Source organism: Notolepis coatsorum (assembly GCF_963971535.1).
Source record: "Notolepis coatsorum genome assembly, chromosome: 18".
NCBI classification, from domain to species: Eukaryota; Metazoa; Chordata; class Actinopteri; order Aulopiformes; family Paralepididae; genus Notolepis; species Notolepis coatsorum.
Genome location: NC_140182.1, coordinates 18,310,983 through 18,327,297, shown reverse-complemented (window position 1 = coordinate 18,327,297; position 16,315 = coordinate 18,310,983). Strand labels below are relative to the sequence as shown.

Genomic DNA, 16,315 nt, shown 5'->3' with positions numbered 1-16,315 from the left:
AGGACATTACTGTTCTAAACACCCTGTTCTAAACACTGGTGTCTGGCAGGACATTCCTGTTCTAAACACCCTGTTCTAAACACTGGTGTCTGGCAGGACATTCCTGTTCTAAACACTGGTGTCTGGCAGGACATTCCTGTTCTAAACACTGGTGTCTGGCAGGACATTCCTGTTCTAAACACCCTGTTCTAAACACTGGTGTCTGGCAGGACATTCCTGTTCTAAACACTGGTGTCTGGCAGGACATTCCTGTTCTAAACACTGGTGTCTGGCAGGACATTCCTGTTCTAAACACTGGTGTCTGGCAGGACATTCCTGTTCTAAACACTGTCTGGCAGGACATTCCTGTTGTAAACACTGTCTGGCAGGACATTCCTGTTGTAAACACTGTCTGGCAGGACATTCCTGTTCTAAGCACTGTCTGGCAGGACATTCCTGTTGTAAACACTGTCTGGCAGGACATTCCTGTTGTAAACACTGTCTGGCAGGACATTCCTGTTCTAAACACTGTCTGGCAGGACATTCCTGTTCTAAACACTGTCTGGCAGGACATTCCTGTTCTAAACACTGTCTGGCAGGACATTCCTGTTCTAAACACTGTCTGGCAGGACATTCCTGTTCTAAACACTGTCTGGCAGGACATTCCCGGGAAAATCATCTGGCTCACAGGAAGTGATGTGTTTTACATCACCAGCAGCAACAGAAGTTTGTTTGGAATAAACAGAAGACTAACTCGGTAGTTTAGTATGCATTTTCAAGATGGAATACAAGTCAATACAGTGCAAAACTGCAACAGCAATGACCACTTATCACCAATAGATGTCGCCAAAATAAACAAAAATTTGGATCTTAAAGGGGAACTATTTTACCATTTCTTTCACTATTTGGGCAATTTTACACAATTCCTGTGAGTTTATGGAACACATCTGTACGTTTTTTTTCCCCCAAAAACAAAATTTGTATTTTTAATCAATTACTCAAAAACAGCATTTTTCGACCTAAAAATTTTAAGCCGTTTTGAGGCTGGGCTCCGCCCATACTCGGAATGCAATTTGAGTGACGGAGAGAGAGAGAGAGACATTAACGCGCAGGGGCCAAGCGGTCTGTCTTAATGAGTAATACAGGTGGCTGGCAGTTGGCTACAAGCATAGATGCATAGCTGGCAGTTGGCAGTTGGCTACAAGCATAGATGCATAGCTGGCAGTTGGCTACAAGCATAGATGGGGCAGGCGTTATTATGCAGATGAGAAACCTCTGACGTCACAGATACGCTAAATTTCAGATGACTTACTTGAGTGAGGGACAATATTGTGAGATGAGAATTGGAAGAATGCGCCAAATTGAGAATTTGAGACATAGATCCTATTAATATAAGTCCACATAGCTAGAAAATAATGCTAAACACTGGAAAAGGCCATTTATAAGATAGTTCCCCTTTAAGTATTGCCACTTTAACACTTTCAGTGCCAGCCATTTAACATTGAAAACCCTGTTGAATGCCAGCACCCACTTCAATGATAGCGTTGTGAACGCATATTCTCTCTCTTAAATTATGGCTGTGTCTAATCTGCCCGTCGTTTATCAATGACTTGTTTGCAGTCAACATTGTCGAAACGGATTGATTTTTTATCGGTTCATTTTCGTTTTATAGCATTTTGTTTTCAAGGAAAATATTAAGATTCCATGATAAAAGGCATTTACTGGAATATTCTAGCATACACAAAAACTTGTCATTTTCGGCCTATTTATGAATAGTTTTCAAATAAACGCTAGATTATCGATAGTATATGTGTACTTATGCACGCTATAGAGGCGGGCTGAAAAATCGATTCTCTCATTTCCTCATCAGCGCACAAAAGCTTATATCTCCGTGAAAACAGGTCTGATTATCCTAAGACTGGTAAAATAGATTCCTTACCTGAGATCAGATGTTATCCAAAAAGATTATTCCAATTCCTGATTGCCATTCCAAATATCGATCACGCTTATTGATTAGTGTTGAGTCCTGTAAATACATAATCCACACGTTTTCCGGGCCGGTGAGCTCAATCGATTCTTCAGATGCCTTGAGGGAAAAATTTAATGAGGAAACTGACCACTCCCCCTGCATCAGTCTAAACTAATGGGGTGCAGTACCACAGGGAGAGACGATAGGGGGCGGTATCTTCCCAATTGAGCTCAGAGAGACTCTGCAGCACTAACCCGAGGCTCGATTGATGAAATATGAATTCAAATCCCCAATAAAAGAAAATACGGCAAACAAACGATATATGTCGTTGGCGGGCACTCAACGGTCGGCATGAACTAACGACAACGCGTGGCTGGCATCCAAAGTGTTAAGACTAGACGAAGGTTTCTCAGGTCAAATGAATGGACGTACGGTGACTGGTTGATCAAGTTGTTTCGTGTCTCTATGCCACGTTAGTCAAATTACAGTTTGATTTCCTGTAATCTTCCTCCATTATTCCAATTTCCTCCCTTATTTAGACCCATTAATTCAGCAAATCTGTAACAATGTTCACCCTGCAAATGAATGCAGTCATGCAGAAGGACCTCTTTAAATCAAGTGCTTTATAAAGACCAAAGGATATTGGTGAATATTATTATGATTCTGGAGATGTGTTCATTCAATCAACATGAGTAGAAAGCATGAAACAAGCCCAGAAAGAAGCCCTAATCAAGTCCTTAAGGGCTGATTAACTGACTGAGACCCGGCAGCCCTACTCTGATCTACTCTGGTTTCTCTTTCAATTCTCTCTATTTTCCCTCCTTTCTTCCTCTTTTCTCTTTCTCTCTGATCTTCTCTCTTTTTCCTCTGTTTTCTCTCTGATCTACTGTTTCTTTCTCTCTCGTTTTCTCAATCTCTCTTCTTCGCTCTATCTCTCTCTTTCTATCTCTCTTTCTCTCTCACTCTCTTTCTCTCTCTCACTCAATCTCTTTCTCTCTCTCAATCTCTTTGTTTTTTCTCTCTATACACGGTATATATAACTCCCCTCTCTCGCTATCCTCTCTCTATCTCTTTTTCTCTCTCTTTCTTTCTCTCTCAAGTTCCATGTGTGAATATATTTTAGCCTAGGAGATAAACCCTCCTAATACTACCAGCATTAGTGCCTTTCTCTACCCCTTGAGCAACACAGGGAATAGAACCCCTAAGCCTGGCAGTGTTAGTGCCCTGCTCTACCCATTGGGCTACATAGAACCATAATATGTCTATCTTTTTGTTTGTTTGTTTGTTTGTAATAGCTGTGGTTGTTAAATGCTGAACGCCTGCAGTCTGAGAATAGGTCTGAGAGAGAACTCATAAATTACAACACATTACAATAATTATACACAACTGTTTTCTCGCTCTGTCGCACACATTCCTAATCTCTCTCTCTCTCTCTCTCTCTCTCTCTCTCTCTCTCTCTCTCTCTCTCATCATGCTCTCTTTTTTCCATGATAGTTTTCTCTCTCACTCATGATAGTCCCTTTCCTTGTCATCGCTTGGGAACATGAAATAGTAACCACATCATTATAAATGTGTGTGTGTGTGTGTGTGATGTTCCAGGTACACGTGGGTGACGGGCCGAGAGCCACTCACGTACTACGACATGAATCTCTCGGCACAAGACCACCAGACCTTCTTCACGTGCGACTCGGACCACCTCCGACCTCCCGACGCCAGTAAGGACACGCACGCACGCACGCACACACACACACACACACACACACACACACACACACACACACACACACACACACACACACACACACACACACACACACACACACACACACACACACACACACACACACACACACACACAATCACAGACTCACACACAATCACACACAATCACACACACTCACACACAGACTCACACACAGACTCACACACAGACTCACACACACACACGCACGCACGCACACACACACACACACACACACACACACACACACACAGACAGAAGCACGTAGACATGGTACCACAGGTTCTGCTTCATGTCCCCAGATGGCATGGTGACTTCTCTTACCTCTGAAACGCTGTGTGTGTTGTCAGTCATGCAGAAGGCGTGGAGAGAGAGGAACCCACAGGCTCGTATCTCTGCTGCACATGAAGCCCTGGAACTAGAAGAGTGAGTCTCCCGCTCTCTCTGCCTCTGAGTCTCCCGCTCTCTCTGTCTGTCTCTGTTTCTCTCTGTCTGTCTCTGTTTCTCTCTCTCTGTCTGTCTCTGTTTCTCTCTCTGTGTTTCTCTCTGTCTGTCTCTGTTTCTCTCTGTCTGTCTCTGTTTCTCTCTGTCTGTCTCTGTTTCTCTCTCTCTGTCTGTCTCTGTCTCTGAGTCTCCCTCTCTCTCTGTCTGTCTCTGTTTCTCTCTCTCTGTCTGTCTCTGTCTCTGAGTCTCCCTCTCTCTCTGTCTGTCTCTGTTTCTCTCTCTCTGTCTGTCTCTGAGTCTCCCTCTCTCTCTGTGTCTCCCTCTCTCTCTGCCTATGTCTCTGTGTGTGTCTCTCTCTCTCCCTCTCTCTCTGTCTCTGTCTCTCTCTGTGTCTCCCTCTCTGCCTCTGTCTCTATGTGTGTGTGTCTCTCTCTCTCTCCCCCTCTCTCTCCCTCTCAGTGATAATGGATGCTCTGTCATTATTATCTCTGTAAGCATTTTGGACTAATTGCATTGTTAAAAGGAGTGACAGCCTGCCTGCTTCCATCCGTGTCCACTAGAAGGCAGAATGACATGACAGGTTAACTTAGAGAAGACGCTCTAAGCAGCCTCCTGGTCTACAGCTCTTATAGGGAGGCGTGGTCTGCTTGTAGGACAGAGTGGGCTCTGGGGTGAGAGCACACAGTACCTTTCACAGTGGCTCAGGAGGTAGAGCAGTCGTCTGGTAATCCGGAGGTTCCCGGTTTCGATTCCCGCTCCTCCCGGGCAGCATGTCGAAGTGTCCTTGAGCAAGACACTTAACCCCTAACTGCTCCCGATGAGCAAGTTGGCACCTTGCATGGTTGCCTCTGCCATTGGTGTGTGAATGTGTGAGTGAATGGGTAAAAATGTGAGGAACAAATTGTAAAGCGCTTTGGATAAAAGCTGCTATATAAATGCAGCCATTTACCATTTAATACGTTAGATTCTTGTCCGCATGTCTCGTTGAGAAGCCGCGTCACTGTTAAATGCTATGAAACATCCCATATCTTCTCACACAAATTTTTATTATAGTGTGTCCTTGAAGAGAGAAGCCATAATGTAATTCTGCTGGAAGACGGGGAAGCTCTCCAAAGGCTGAATCCTGAGTGGTAAAAAAAAGAACAAGAAGAAATCTTTGATCAGTTTTCTGTCAGGTTGTGGTAAATAATGAATGGGATGTTTAGAGCTCTTTCATAGAGCTAGAAAGTTTCACAGCATAGAAAACAAGGCAGGAAGGACAAGACCATGGATATCACAAAATAAGTCGACCCGTCTGGTTTAAACAATAATAATCCAAGAGAGGAAATGAAAGCTTTTGGATGCCATGCAGGGCAGAGGTAACATACTGTATGTTTTCTCTCCCCTCTCATATCCTCCTCTCCTCTTTTCCTCTCCTCTCCTCTCTTCTCTTTTCTTCTCCTCTCCTCTGATCTCCTCTGCTCTCATCTGCTCCCCTCTACTCTTCTCTCCTCTCTTCTCCTCTCCTCTAAACTCCTCTCCTCTGCTCTTATTCTCTCCTCCCCTATCCTCTCTCCTCCCCTATCCTCTCTCCTCTCCTCCTCCCCTCTCCTCTCTCCTCCCATCTACTCCTCTGCTCTGATCTTCTATCCTCTCTTCCCATCTCCTCTCTCCTCTCCTCTGATATTCTATCCTCTCATCCCCTCTCCTCTCCTCTCCTCTGATCTTCTCTCCTCTCTCTCCTCTCCTCCTCCCCTCTCCTCTCCCCTCTCTCCTCTCCTCTCCTCTCCTCTCCTCTCCTCTCCTCCTCTCCTCCCCTCTCCTCTGCTCCCCTCTCCTCTCATCCTCCTCTCTCCTCTCATCCTCTCCTCCCCTCCCCTCTCCCCTCCTCTCTCCTCTCCTCCTCCTTTTCCTCTCCTCCTCTCTCCTCTCCTCCTCTCCTCTCCCCCTCCCCCTCTCCTCTGATCTTTTATCCCCTCCCCTCTGATCTCCTCCCCTCTCCTCTCCTCTCTCCTCCCCTCTCCTCTCTCCTCCCCTCTGATCTCCTCTCCTCTCCTCTCTCCTCCCATCCCCTCTCCTCTCTCCTCTCCCCTCTCCTCTCCTCCCATCTCCTCTCCTCTCTCCTCCCCTCTCCTCTCCTCCCATCCCATCTCCTCGCTCCTCTCTCCTCCCCTCTCCTCTCCTCTTCCCTCTCCTCTCTCCTCCTCTCCTCTCCTCTCCCATCCCCTCTCCCCTCTCCTCTCTCCTCTCCTCTCTTCTTTTCTCCTCTCCTCTCCTCCTCTCCTCTCCCCTCTCCTCTCCTCTCCTCTCTCCTCCCCTCTCCTCTCTCCTCCCCTCTCCTCAGTTGTGCGACAGCGTACATCCTGCTGGCGGAGGAGGAAGCCACCACCATAGTGGAGGCAGAGAAGCTGTTTAAACAGGCCCTGAAGGCTGGAGAGGGGTGTTACCGCCGCAGCCAGCAGCTCCAGCACCACGGCACACAGTACGAGGCTCAGCACAGTGAGTAGAACACACACACACACACACACACACTGACACACACACACACTGACACACACACATACTGACATACACACAAACACTGACACACACACACACACTGACACACACACACGAATACACACACACACACTAGTGATGTGCGGGTCAGTTTAATGTGGTGGTCCATGGTAGTCCACTATTGCTTAAAACCAACCGCAATTCAAACCTTTATTTAAACTCGAATTCCTCCCCCTCTCCTCCTCCTTCTCCTCTCCTCCTCTCTCCTCTCCTCCTCTCCCTCTCCTCTCCTCTGATCTTCTATCCCCTCCCCTCTGATCTCCTCTTCTCTCCTCTCCTCTCTCCTCCCATCCCTCTCCTCCTCTCCTCTCCTACCCTCTCCTCCCCTCTCCCCTCCTCCCCTCTCCTCTCCTCTCCTCTGATCCCCTCTCCTCCCCTCTCCCCTCCTATCCTCTCTCCTCCTCTCCTCTCCTCCCATCCTCTCTCCTCGCTCTCCTCTCTCCTCCCCTCTCCTCTCCTCTCCTCTCCTCTCCCCTCTCCTCTCCTCTTCCCTCTCCTCTCCTCTCCTCTCTGCTCCCCTCTCCTCTCCTCTCCCCTCTCCTCTCATCCTTCTCTCTCCTATCATCCTCCCCTCCTCTCTCCTCTCCCCTCTCCTCTCCTCTCCTCTCCCCTCTCCTCTCCTCTCTCCTCTCCTCTCCTCCCCCTCTCCTCTTCCTTCTCCTCTCCTCACATCAAGTGTACCTACAGAAACGAGCTCAAAGCACAATACAATCATAACAACAAGACAACTAGACTAAGCAAAAAATCAATTAAAACACGTACACCTTGATTGGCAAAGGTTGGAGATCAAGTTTTTAAACTCTGCAACAGAGCGGAGAATCTCAAACGTTAAGGACTGTTGGAGTTGGAATCGCTGAACTGTTGCAATCACTGAACTGTATGGAACAAATGGAAGCATTGGGTGCATCCAGTAGCATTAGGTGTTCCCTTTGTGTGGGGTGATATTGTTGGTGACTGTCTACAGCTCTATAACAGGCTCCAACATTTGAACTCTAGCACTGAAGAACCATATAAGTCAGTTTTTTTTTAATGTTCCGGACAGCCCATGTATTGGCACTTGTGAAGTGAAACTAAATAACTTGGAGAGTGAATGTGATATATCAAGACACTAGTCAACCTCTACTGTCTTGTGTACATAGCACTCTAACTTACCATCTTTAGATGATAAAGTGTTAAAAAACATTGTTCCTACTCCACGTAAAAGAGTTTATATTGTTCTTCGTCTGAAGTACTCACTTAATGAATCTAATAAGATGTTTGACCGTTTCCCCCAAAACAATGTGAAAAGGATGCGATGCCATTAATAATGTCACATAACACTGGATGGTCTACTGATTATTGTTCTGGTTTAGTACCAGATGGTGCAACTGTAGAAATTAATTAATTAATGTCTGTCTCTCTCTCTCTGTCTCTCTGTCTCTCTGTCTCTCACTCTCTCTCCAAATCTCTCTCTCTCTCTCTCTCTCTCTCTCTCTCTCTCTCTCTCTCTCTATCTCTCTCTATCTCTCTCTATCTCTCCTCTCTCCTCTCTCTCTCTCAGTGATAATGGATGCTCTGTCATTATTATCTCTGTAAGCATGTTGGACTAATTGCATTGTTAAAAGGAGTCACAGCCTGCCTGCTTCCACCCGTGTCCACTAGAAGGCAGAATGACATGACAGGTGAAACCGCAGGATTGGAATTAATATTTGACTGTGACGACCTCACTGCTCACACGCACTTAAAATAATCTATTAAATAGAAAAATAATCTATTAAATCCACAGATCAAATCAACACGAATAGGATTCAAATATCATAAAGGTTGGTCTTAGGACATCTGTGGATACAAAAAGTGTGCACGTACATACACAAATAAAACGAGCGCATATGCAAAGCGTCAAAGGCGTGCTGCACACGCAGCTGAAGGTGGAAAGGCAGAACCGCGAGACCTGTAATCATAAATGTTTGAACACTGGAGCGCAGGCGGCCAAACGCAAAGTAATTCAGTGTCGACAGAATACCAATTTGTATAATGGGTTCAACTCACGTGCTCTCACACCTGTACTCACATGAAGCCCTGGAGAGAGAGAGTGGGTGTGGGTGTGGGTGTTTGCTAACATACCAAATACACCGGATGTTGTTTTTGTTGACACCAGCCACAGGGAGGTGCTGGTCATAGAAGTAGGCTGTGCCTTTGATCTGTACATGGACCAGGCCTTCCGGGACACGTATAATCAAATACCAACCACTGCTCAGTGTGATGGCCGGCCTTGGGTACAGGTGTAGATATAGTGTACTTGTGTTCGGATGTCTTGGCCATGTATACAAATGCACCATGACCGGTCTGAGAATTGCTGCAATGTCTAAAAGAAAAGCCAAACAAATTGCAAAAATATTGCTCTGTCTCAGCTATTATTGGCAGCTTAGCCGTGTGGAGAAGGAGGTGCTATGTGTACCCTTAAGTGTTCAGTGCTGCTTGGCCCCCCGATACATTTGATTCCCTGTTTATGTAATATAACTTGTGGAACCAAATAAAGTATTCAAATGTGGGTGTGTGTGTGTGTGTGGTGTGTGGGTGTGTGGTGTGGGTGTGTGGTGTGTGTGAGAGTGAATCACAGAGCTAGGTTGGATTGAACAAGAGAAAAGCCTCCCAACCGCCAGACATAAGGGCTTGTTGTCCACATAGCGTTTCTCTTTTAAATGGTTCCCCGTGAGGAGTGAGTGTACAACATACTCTGCAGCCGTCTGGAGGACAAGTGCTGCGGCCGGCTTCTCTCCTCAGAGCGCTCTGCCTTTTGTCGTGCGGCTGCTCTGAGTGTTTCTAGTTGACCTTTTACTGAGAGAGAGAGGCACCGGCGTCATCATCACCGTCGCTCCCTTTCAGACCACCAATCATATGCGAGGAATCACGTCACACGCCCCCCTGCCTCCTCCTCGCTCTATACGGACGTCAGATGATCGCACGGTGACGGCAGGAGCGTCACCGAACTCATCCAGACGGAGGGCGAGCGTCCTCCGAGTGCTCGTGACAAAACAACAATACAGTAAACTAACAAATGGCGAATGAAAGGCAAACGGGCGAATTGCGATGCCGGGCAATAAAAAATAACAAATGTTACAATAAAACGCAAAGGCGCAAATCGTCGTTCGAGGCAGTAAAATAACAAATGGGTGACGTTAATCAAAAGCAACAATGCTAGTCTTGTCATTTTAAAATGTTTCCTTTTCATCACACATTTATACAGCTAAATTGTGTAGCGATTCACAATGTAAAATGGCATGGCATAATGACAGACGTGATAAAAGATTAATTTCACTATATAGGCCTAACTGTATACACATTTGTGTGTGCGTGTGTTACTGATTAAACCCTGTGTGTGTTTACCAGGAAGGGACACTAATGTCTTGGTGTACATTAAAAGGAGACTGGCCATGTGCTCTAGAAAGCTGGGCCGCACGCGAGAAGCTGTCAAAATGATGAGAGACGTAAGTACACACCAAGTACACACCAAGTACACACCAAGTACACACCAAGTACACACCAAGCTGAGAGGACTATGCATGCATGCACATCAGCACACACACATGCACGCACATCAACACACGCATGCACAAACACACACAAACATGCACACACATCAACACACACACACACACATGCATTTCATGCATATCACACTTGTCCTCATACACACACAAATCAGAAGAATATTGAGTCCAATTTTGAATGTTAATAAAAATAACCTTTTTTTGAATCAACTATCATTGCATTGCATTTCTAATACAGTATCACTACATTAGGAGCTGATACATGTTCAGAAAAAAGCTTAATATTGAATGTTGTTTTTTTTACGTGTGAAGTAATTTGGTTGCGGTGGTCATCATGTATAAACGGTTACTGTTACGGAGGCTCTTGGAGCAGAGCTGGTCACAGGCTGCGGGGCGCTCAGACGTAGAGCTGTTCACAGGCCGCGGGGCGCCTCAGACGTAGAGCTGTTCACAGGCCGCGGGGCGCCTCAGACGTAGAGCTGTTCACAGGCCGCGTGCCACTCAGAGGTAGAGCTGTTCACAGGCCGCGGGGCGCGCCTCAGACGTAGAGCTGTTCACAGGCCGCGTGGCGCCTCAGACATAGAGCTGTTCACAGGCCGCGGGGCGCGCCTCAGACGTAGAGCTGTTCACAGGCCGCGGGGCGCCTCAGACGTAGAGCTGTTCACAGGCCGCGTGGCGCCTCAGACGTAGAGCTGTTCACAGGCCGCGGGGCGCCTCAGACATAGAGCTGTTCACAGGCCGCGGGGCGCCTCAGACGTAGAGCTGTTCACAGGCCGCGGGGCGCCTCAGACATAGAGCTGTTCACAGGCCGCGGGGCGCCTCAGACGTAGAGCTGTTCACAGGCCGCGGGGCGCCTCAGACGTAGAGCTGTTCACAGGCCGCGGGGCGCCTCAGACGTAGAGCTGTTCACAGGCCGCGGGGCGCCTCAGACGTAGAGCTGTTCACAGGCCGCGGGGCGCCTCAGACGTAGAGCTGTTCACAGGCCGCGTGGCGCGTCTCAGACGTAGAGCTGTTCACAGGCCGCGTGGCGCCTCAGACATAGAGCTGTTCACAGGCCGCGGGGCGCCTCAGACGTAGAGCTGTTCACAGGCCGCGTGGCGCCTCAGACGTAGAGCTGTTCACAGGCCGCGGGGCGCCTCAGACGTAGAGCTGTTCACAGGCCGCGGGGCGCGTCTCAGACGTAGAGCTGTTCACAGGCCGCGGGGCGCGCCTCAGACATAGAGCTGTTCACAGGCCGCGTGGCGCCTCAGACATAGAGCTGTTCACAGGCCGCGTGGCGCCTCAGACATAGAGCTGTTCACAGGCCGCGGGGCGCCTCAGACGTAGAGCTGTTCACAGGCCGCGGGGCGCCTCAGACGTAGAGCTGTTCACAGGCCGCGGGGCGCGCCTCAGACGTAGAGCTGTTCACAGGCCGCGGGGCGCCTCAGACGTAGAGCTGTTCACAGGCCGCGGGGCGCCTCAGACATAGAGCTGTTCACAGGCCGCGGGGCGCCTCAGACATAGAGCTGTTCACAGGCCGCGGGGCGCGTCTCAGACGTAGAGCTGTTCACAGGCCGCGGGGCGCGTCTCAGACGTAGAGCTGTTCACAGGCCGCGGGGCGCGCCTCAGACGTAGAGCTGTTCACAGGCCGCGGGGCGCCTCAGACGTAGAGCTGTTCACAGGCCGCGGGGCGCGCCTCAGACGTAGAGCTGGTCACAGGCCGCGGGGCGCCTCAGACATAGAGCTGTTCACAGGCCGCGGGGCGCTGCCTCAGACGTAGAGCTGTTCACAGGCCGCGGGGCGCCTCAGACATAGAGCTGTTCACAGGCCGCGGGGCGCCTCAGACGTAGAGCTGTTCACAGGCCGCGGGGCGCCTCAGACGTAGAGCTGTTCACAGGCCGCGTGGCGCGTCTCAGACGTAGAGCTGTTCACAGGCCGCGTGGCGCCTCAGACATAGAGCTGTTCACAGGCCGCGGGGCGCGCCTCAGACATAGAGCTGTTCACAGGCCGCGTGGCGCCTCAGACATAGAGCTGTTCACAGGCCGCGTGGCGCCTCAGACATAGAGCTGTTCACAGGCCGCGTGGCGCGTCTCAGACGTAGAGCTGTTCACAGGCCGCGGGGCGCCTCAGACATAGAGCTGTTCACAGGCCGCGGGGCGCGCCTCAGACGTAGAGCTGTTCACAGGCCGCGGGGCGCCTCAGACGTAGAGCTGTTCACAGGCCGCGGGGCGCCTCAGACATAGAGCTGTTCACAGGCCGCGGGGCGCGTCTCAGACGTAGAGCTGTTCACAGGCCGCGGGGCGCGTCTCAGACGTAGAGCTGTTCACAGGCCGCGTGGCGCGCCTCAGACATAGAGCTGTTCACAGGCCGCGGGGCGCCTCAGACATAGAGCTGTTCACAGGCCGCGGGGCGCGCCTCAGACGTAGAGCTGTTCACAGGCCGCGTGGCGCGCCTCAGACATAGAGCTGTTCACAGGCCGCGGGGCGCCTCAGACGTAGAGCTGTTCACAGGCCGCGGGGCGCCTCAGACATAGAGCTGTTCACAGGCCGCGGGGCGCGTCTCAGACGTAGAGCTGTTCACAGGCCGCGGGGCGCGTCTCAGACGTAGAGCTGTTCACAGGCCGCGGGGCGCGTCTCAGACGTAGAGCTGTTCACAGGCCGCGGGGCGCGCCTCAGACGTAGAGCTGTTCACAGGCCGCGGGGCGCCTCAGACGTAGAGCTGTTCACAGGCCGCGGGGCGCCTCAGACGTAGAGCTGTTCACAGGCCGCGGGGCGCCTCAGACATAGAGCTGTTCACAGGCCGCGGGGCGCGTCTCAGACGTAGAGCTGTTCACAGGCCGCGGGGCGCGTCTCAGACGTAGAGCTGTTCACAGGCCGCGGGGCGCGCCTCAGACGTAGAGCTGTTCACAGGCCGCGGGGCGCGCCTCAGACGTAGAGCTGTTCACAGGCCGCGGGGCGCCTCAGACGTAGAGCTGTTCACAGGCCGCGGGGCGCGCCTCAGACGTAGAGCTGTTCACAGGCCGCGGGGCGCCTCAGACGTAGAGCTGTTCACAGGCCGCGGGGCGCCTCAGACATAGAGCTGTTCACAGGCCGCGGGGCGCTGCCTCAGACGTAGAGCTGTTCACAGGCCGCGGGGCGCCTCAGACATAGAGCTGTTCACAGGCCGCGGGGCGCGCCTCAGACGTAGAGCTGTTCACAGGCCGCGGGGCGCGTCTCAGACGTAGAGCTGTTCACAGGCCGCGGGGCGCCTCAGACGTAGAGCTGTTCACAGGCCGCGGGGCGCCTCAGACGTAGAGCTGTTCACAGGCCGCGGGGCGCGTCTCAGACGTAGAGCTGTTCACAGGCCGCGGGGCGCGTCTCAGACGTAGAGCTGTTCACAGGCCGCGGGGCGCGTCTCAGACGTAGAGCTGTTCACAGGCCGCGGGGCGCGCCTCAGACGTAGAGCTGTTCACAGGCCGCGGGGCGCCTCAGACGTAGAGCTGTTCACAGGCCGCGGGGCGCGCCTCAGACGTAGAGCTGTTCACAGGCCGCGGGGCGCCTCAGACGTAGAGCTGTTCACAGGCCGCGGGGCGCCTCAGACATAGAGCTGTTCACAGGCCGCGGGGCGCTGCCTCAGACGTAGAGCTGTTCACAGGCCGCGGGGCGCCTCAGACATAGAGCTGTTCACAGGCCGCGGGGCGCCTCAGACGTAGAGCTGTTCACAGGCCGCGTGGCGCGCCTCAGACATAGAGCTGTTCACAGGCCGCGGGGCGCCTCAGACGTAGAGCTGTTCACAGGCCGCGGGGCGCCTCAGACATAGAGCTGTTCACAGGCCGCGGGGCGCGTCTCAGACGTAGAGCTGTTCACAGGCCGCGGGGCGCGTCTCAGACGTAGAGCTGTTCACAGGCCGCGGGGCGCGTCTCAGACGTAGAGCTGTTCACAGGCCGCGGGGCGCGCCTCAGACGTAGAGCTCTGCGGAGGCGTGAGGATCTCTTAACCCTCGCTGTGCCTCACTCTGCATAGTTTACCTTCTATTGACGCAGCGCACCAATCGCAGCCGTACGCGTGAACTGGTAACCTAGCAACACATCGCTGCTACATTCATCCGTCCTACGCCGACAAAACAGTGAGAGGGAAATAGTGTTTGTTATGAATCTGTTGTATTTCTAGCAGTGATACACGTCATCACTGATTCCTAATCATCATTCGACATTGTTTATTATTAATGATGCCAGTTATTGACTGCTTTCTGTCCTAGAACTGTAAGATCGTATATGAATTCTTAAATCGGGTGGTAATTCCCCCTTAAAGGTCATATCAGTAAAATATTTGATTGCTTGTGTGAAATGAGCACCTGATTTTTTTTTCTTTTTTTAATCTTTTTCCCCCTCCTTTTTCCTCCGTTTTTCTCCCATCCCAATGTTAGTCGTTATGCCAATTCCCAATCCCCTTCCTGGTCGCTGCACACCTACCCCCCACAGTCGGTCTGGGAGAGTGGAGGCTATCACGTGCTTCCTCCGACACGTGTAGCCAATCAACCGCTTCTTTTCACCTGGCAGCGCGGACTCTCACTGAGAGGGTGTAACGTGTGGAAGGATCACACTACCCCCCTTAGATCCTTCCTCGCTGAGCAGGCGCCCCGACCGAACTGTAGGAGTCGCTGTTTACAACGACCAGGACCCACCCGCCAGCTTTCCCACCCCTAACGCTGCCAATTGTGTTAGTATGAACGACCAGCCAAGCTGATAGCAATGCGGAGAGCTGGGCTCGAACCCAGCATCTCCTGCATTGGTGGCGAGCGCCTTGCCCACTACACCACCTAGCCACCCCATGAGCACCTGATTTTTAATGGTTGAGTCACAACAACGGTCGTCATGACTACATGGTCCTCATTCCAAACATTCCAAATATCTTAGGCTACGTTCACACTGTGAGCCTTGGTGCTCGATCTGATGTATTGCTCAGATCAGATTTTATGAGCAATAAAAGAAGACTGATGTAAAAAAATTTATATTGTGACAAATGTTAATCTAGATTCTAGAGTGACGTGAAAGTTGCATGACAGACTCAGAGGTCGCATTGCAAAAGAAGTCTGACCTGTATCTGATTTAGGACCACATTATGAAAGTGAAATCAGAATAGAAAACATTAGATTCCATGTGATTTGTGCTGGGTTTTTTTTTATCAATTTTTTTTAATTTTATTTATTTTCTTTTATGACTTGTGCTGTTTTGTGAAAGAAATCTGATCTAAGTCACATATGAGGAAGGAAATCAGATTTGGGCCACTTTTGGTCTGCGGTGTGTGAACGTAGCCTTTTACTGATTATGACCTTTCAGTCCCAGTCAGGACATGAAGCTGGCCGGTGGTCCAGGATCAAAGCTGCTCTTTTATTTTATTTCTAAAGCTTGATTGTTATTATGGGATGTCGTTGATAGCTGATGAATCGCACCTGAGTCAAATAGTACTTGTAAAATAATGAATGTGCATTTGTTTTCATCTGCTTGGACTGCCAGACAGGTGGGGTTAACAGCGTCTCTGCCATTCAGACGGTGCCTGTGTAAGTCATCGATCAAAAGAGTCTAGAGACGTCACACTGCAACCTCTACCGTGTTTATTATTTCAGTTTGACTGAGTTCATTTCACTGCTATTGTACAATGTATAGTGTGACAAATAACGTTTGAAATAGACTTTGAAATAGTCTAAACTTCCTGGCACTCACTAGGGCAGGGCAATATAACTCATCTTTATAAGAAATCTAGGTTAGAGGTGTGTGTATCAGTTTTCCTCTTCCTAAAACCAGAGGTGACAGAGGAGCTCTGTTGTGTTGCTTATTTTAGGTGAGAGATGTGATATGTTCTGTAATATTATTATGTTATTTGAGTCTCACATGATATTGCAGTGACCTTTTGTGGCAGGCATCAGTCAGAAGCAGACCATTAATATTTAATATCTTCATCCGTCATCCTTATTGACCCGTATGAATCAGTATCGGCTTTATTGGCCATTTCATCCACTACACTAATGATATCGTCCTAGGAGTCGAACCCCACCCACCTGGCACTCCACGGAGGTTTAAACAAACACTCTTTGTTTACCAACACACTGACTAGATGTATCCTGTGTGATGCTGTTGATGAGCCACAGCTTTGTCAT

General features: G+C 50.2%; 1 protein-coding gene across 10 annotated transcripts in view; it reads left to right on the top strand.

Moving 5' to 3' along the window:
- LOC311244635 (suppressor of tumorigenicity 7 protein homolog) overlaps positions 1–16,315 on the top strand; it is a 127,179-nt gene that overhangs the window by 85,529 nt on the left and 25,335 nt on the right. For 3 of the 10 annotated variants that reach the window (XM_084334249.1, XM_084334247.1, XM_084334253.1), the window contains 5 exons: positions 3,548–3,663; positions 3,992–4,115; positions 6,457–6,611; positions 10,041–10,138; positions 15,675–15,718. In XM_084334249.1, coding sequence (XP_084190375.1) covers positions 3,548–3,663; positions 3,992–4,115; positions 6,457–6,611; positions 10,041–10,138; positions 15,675–15,718 — 537 coding nt within the window. The remainder of the gene's footprint in view (positions 1–3,547; positions 3,664–3,991; positions 4,116–6,456; positions 6,612–10,040; positions 10,139–15,674; positions 15,719–16,315) is intronic. The other 7 variants (XM_084334248.1, XM_084334256.1, XM_084334255.1 and 4 more) reach the window with 3 other exon arrangements.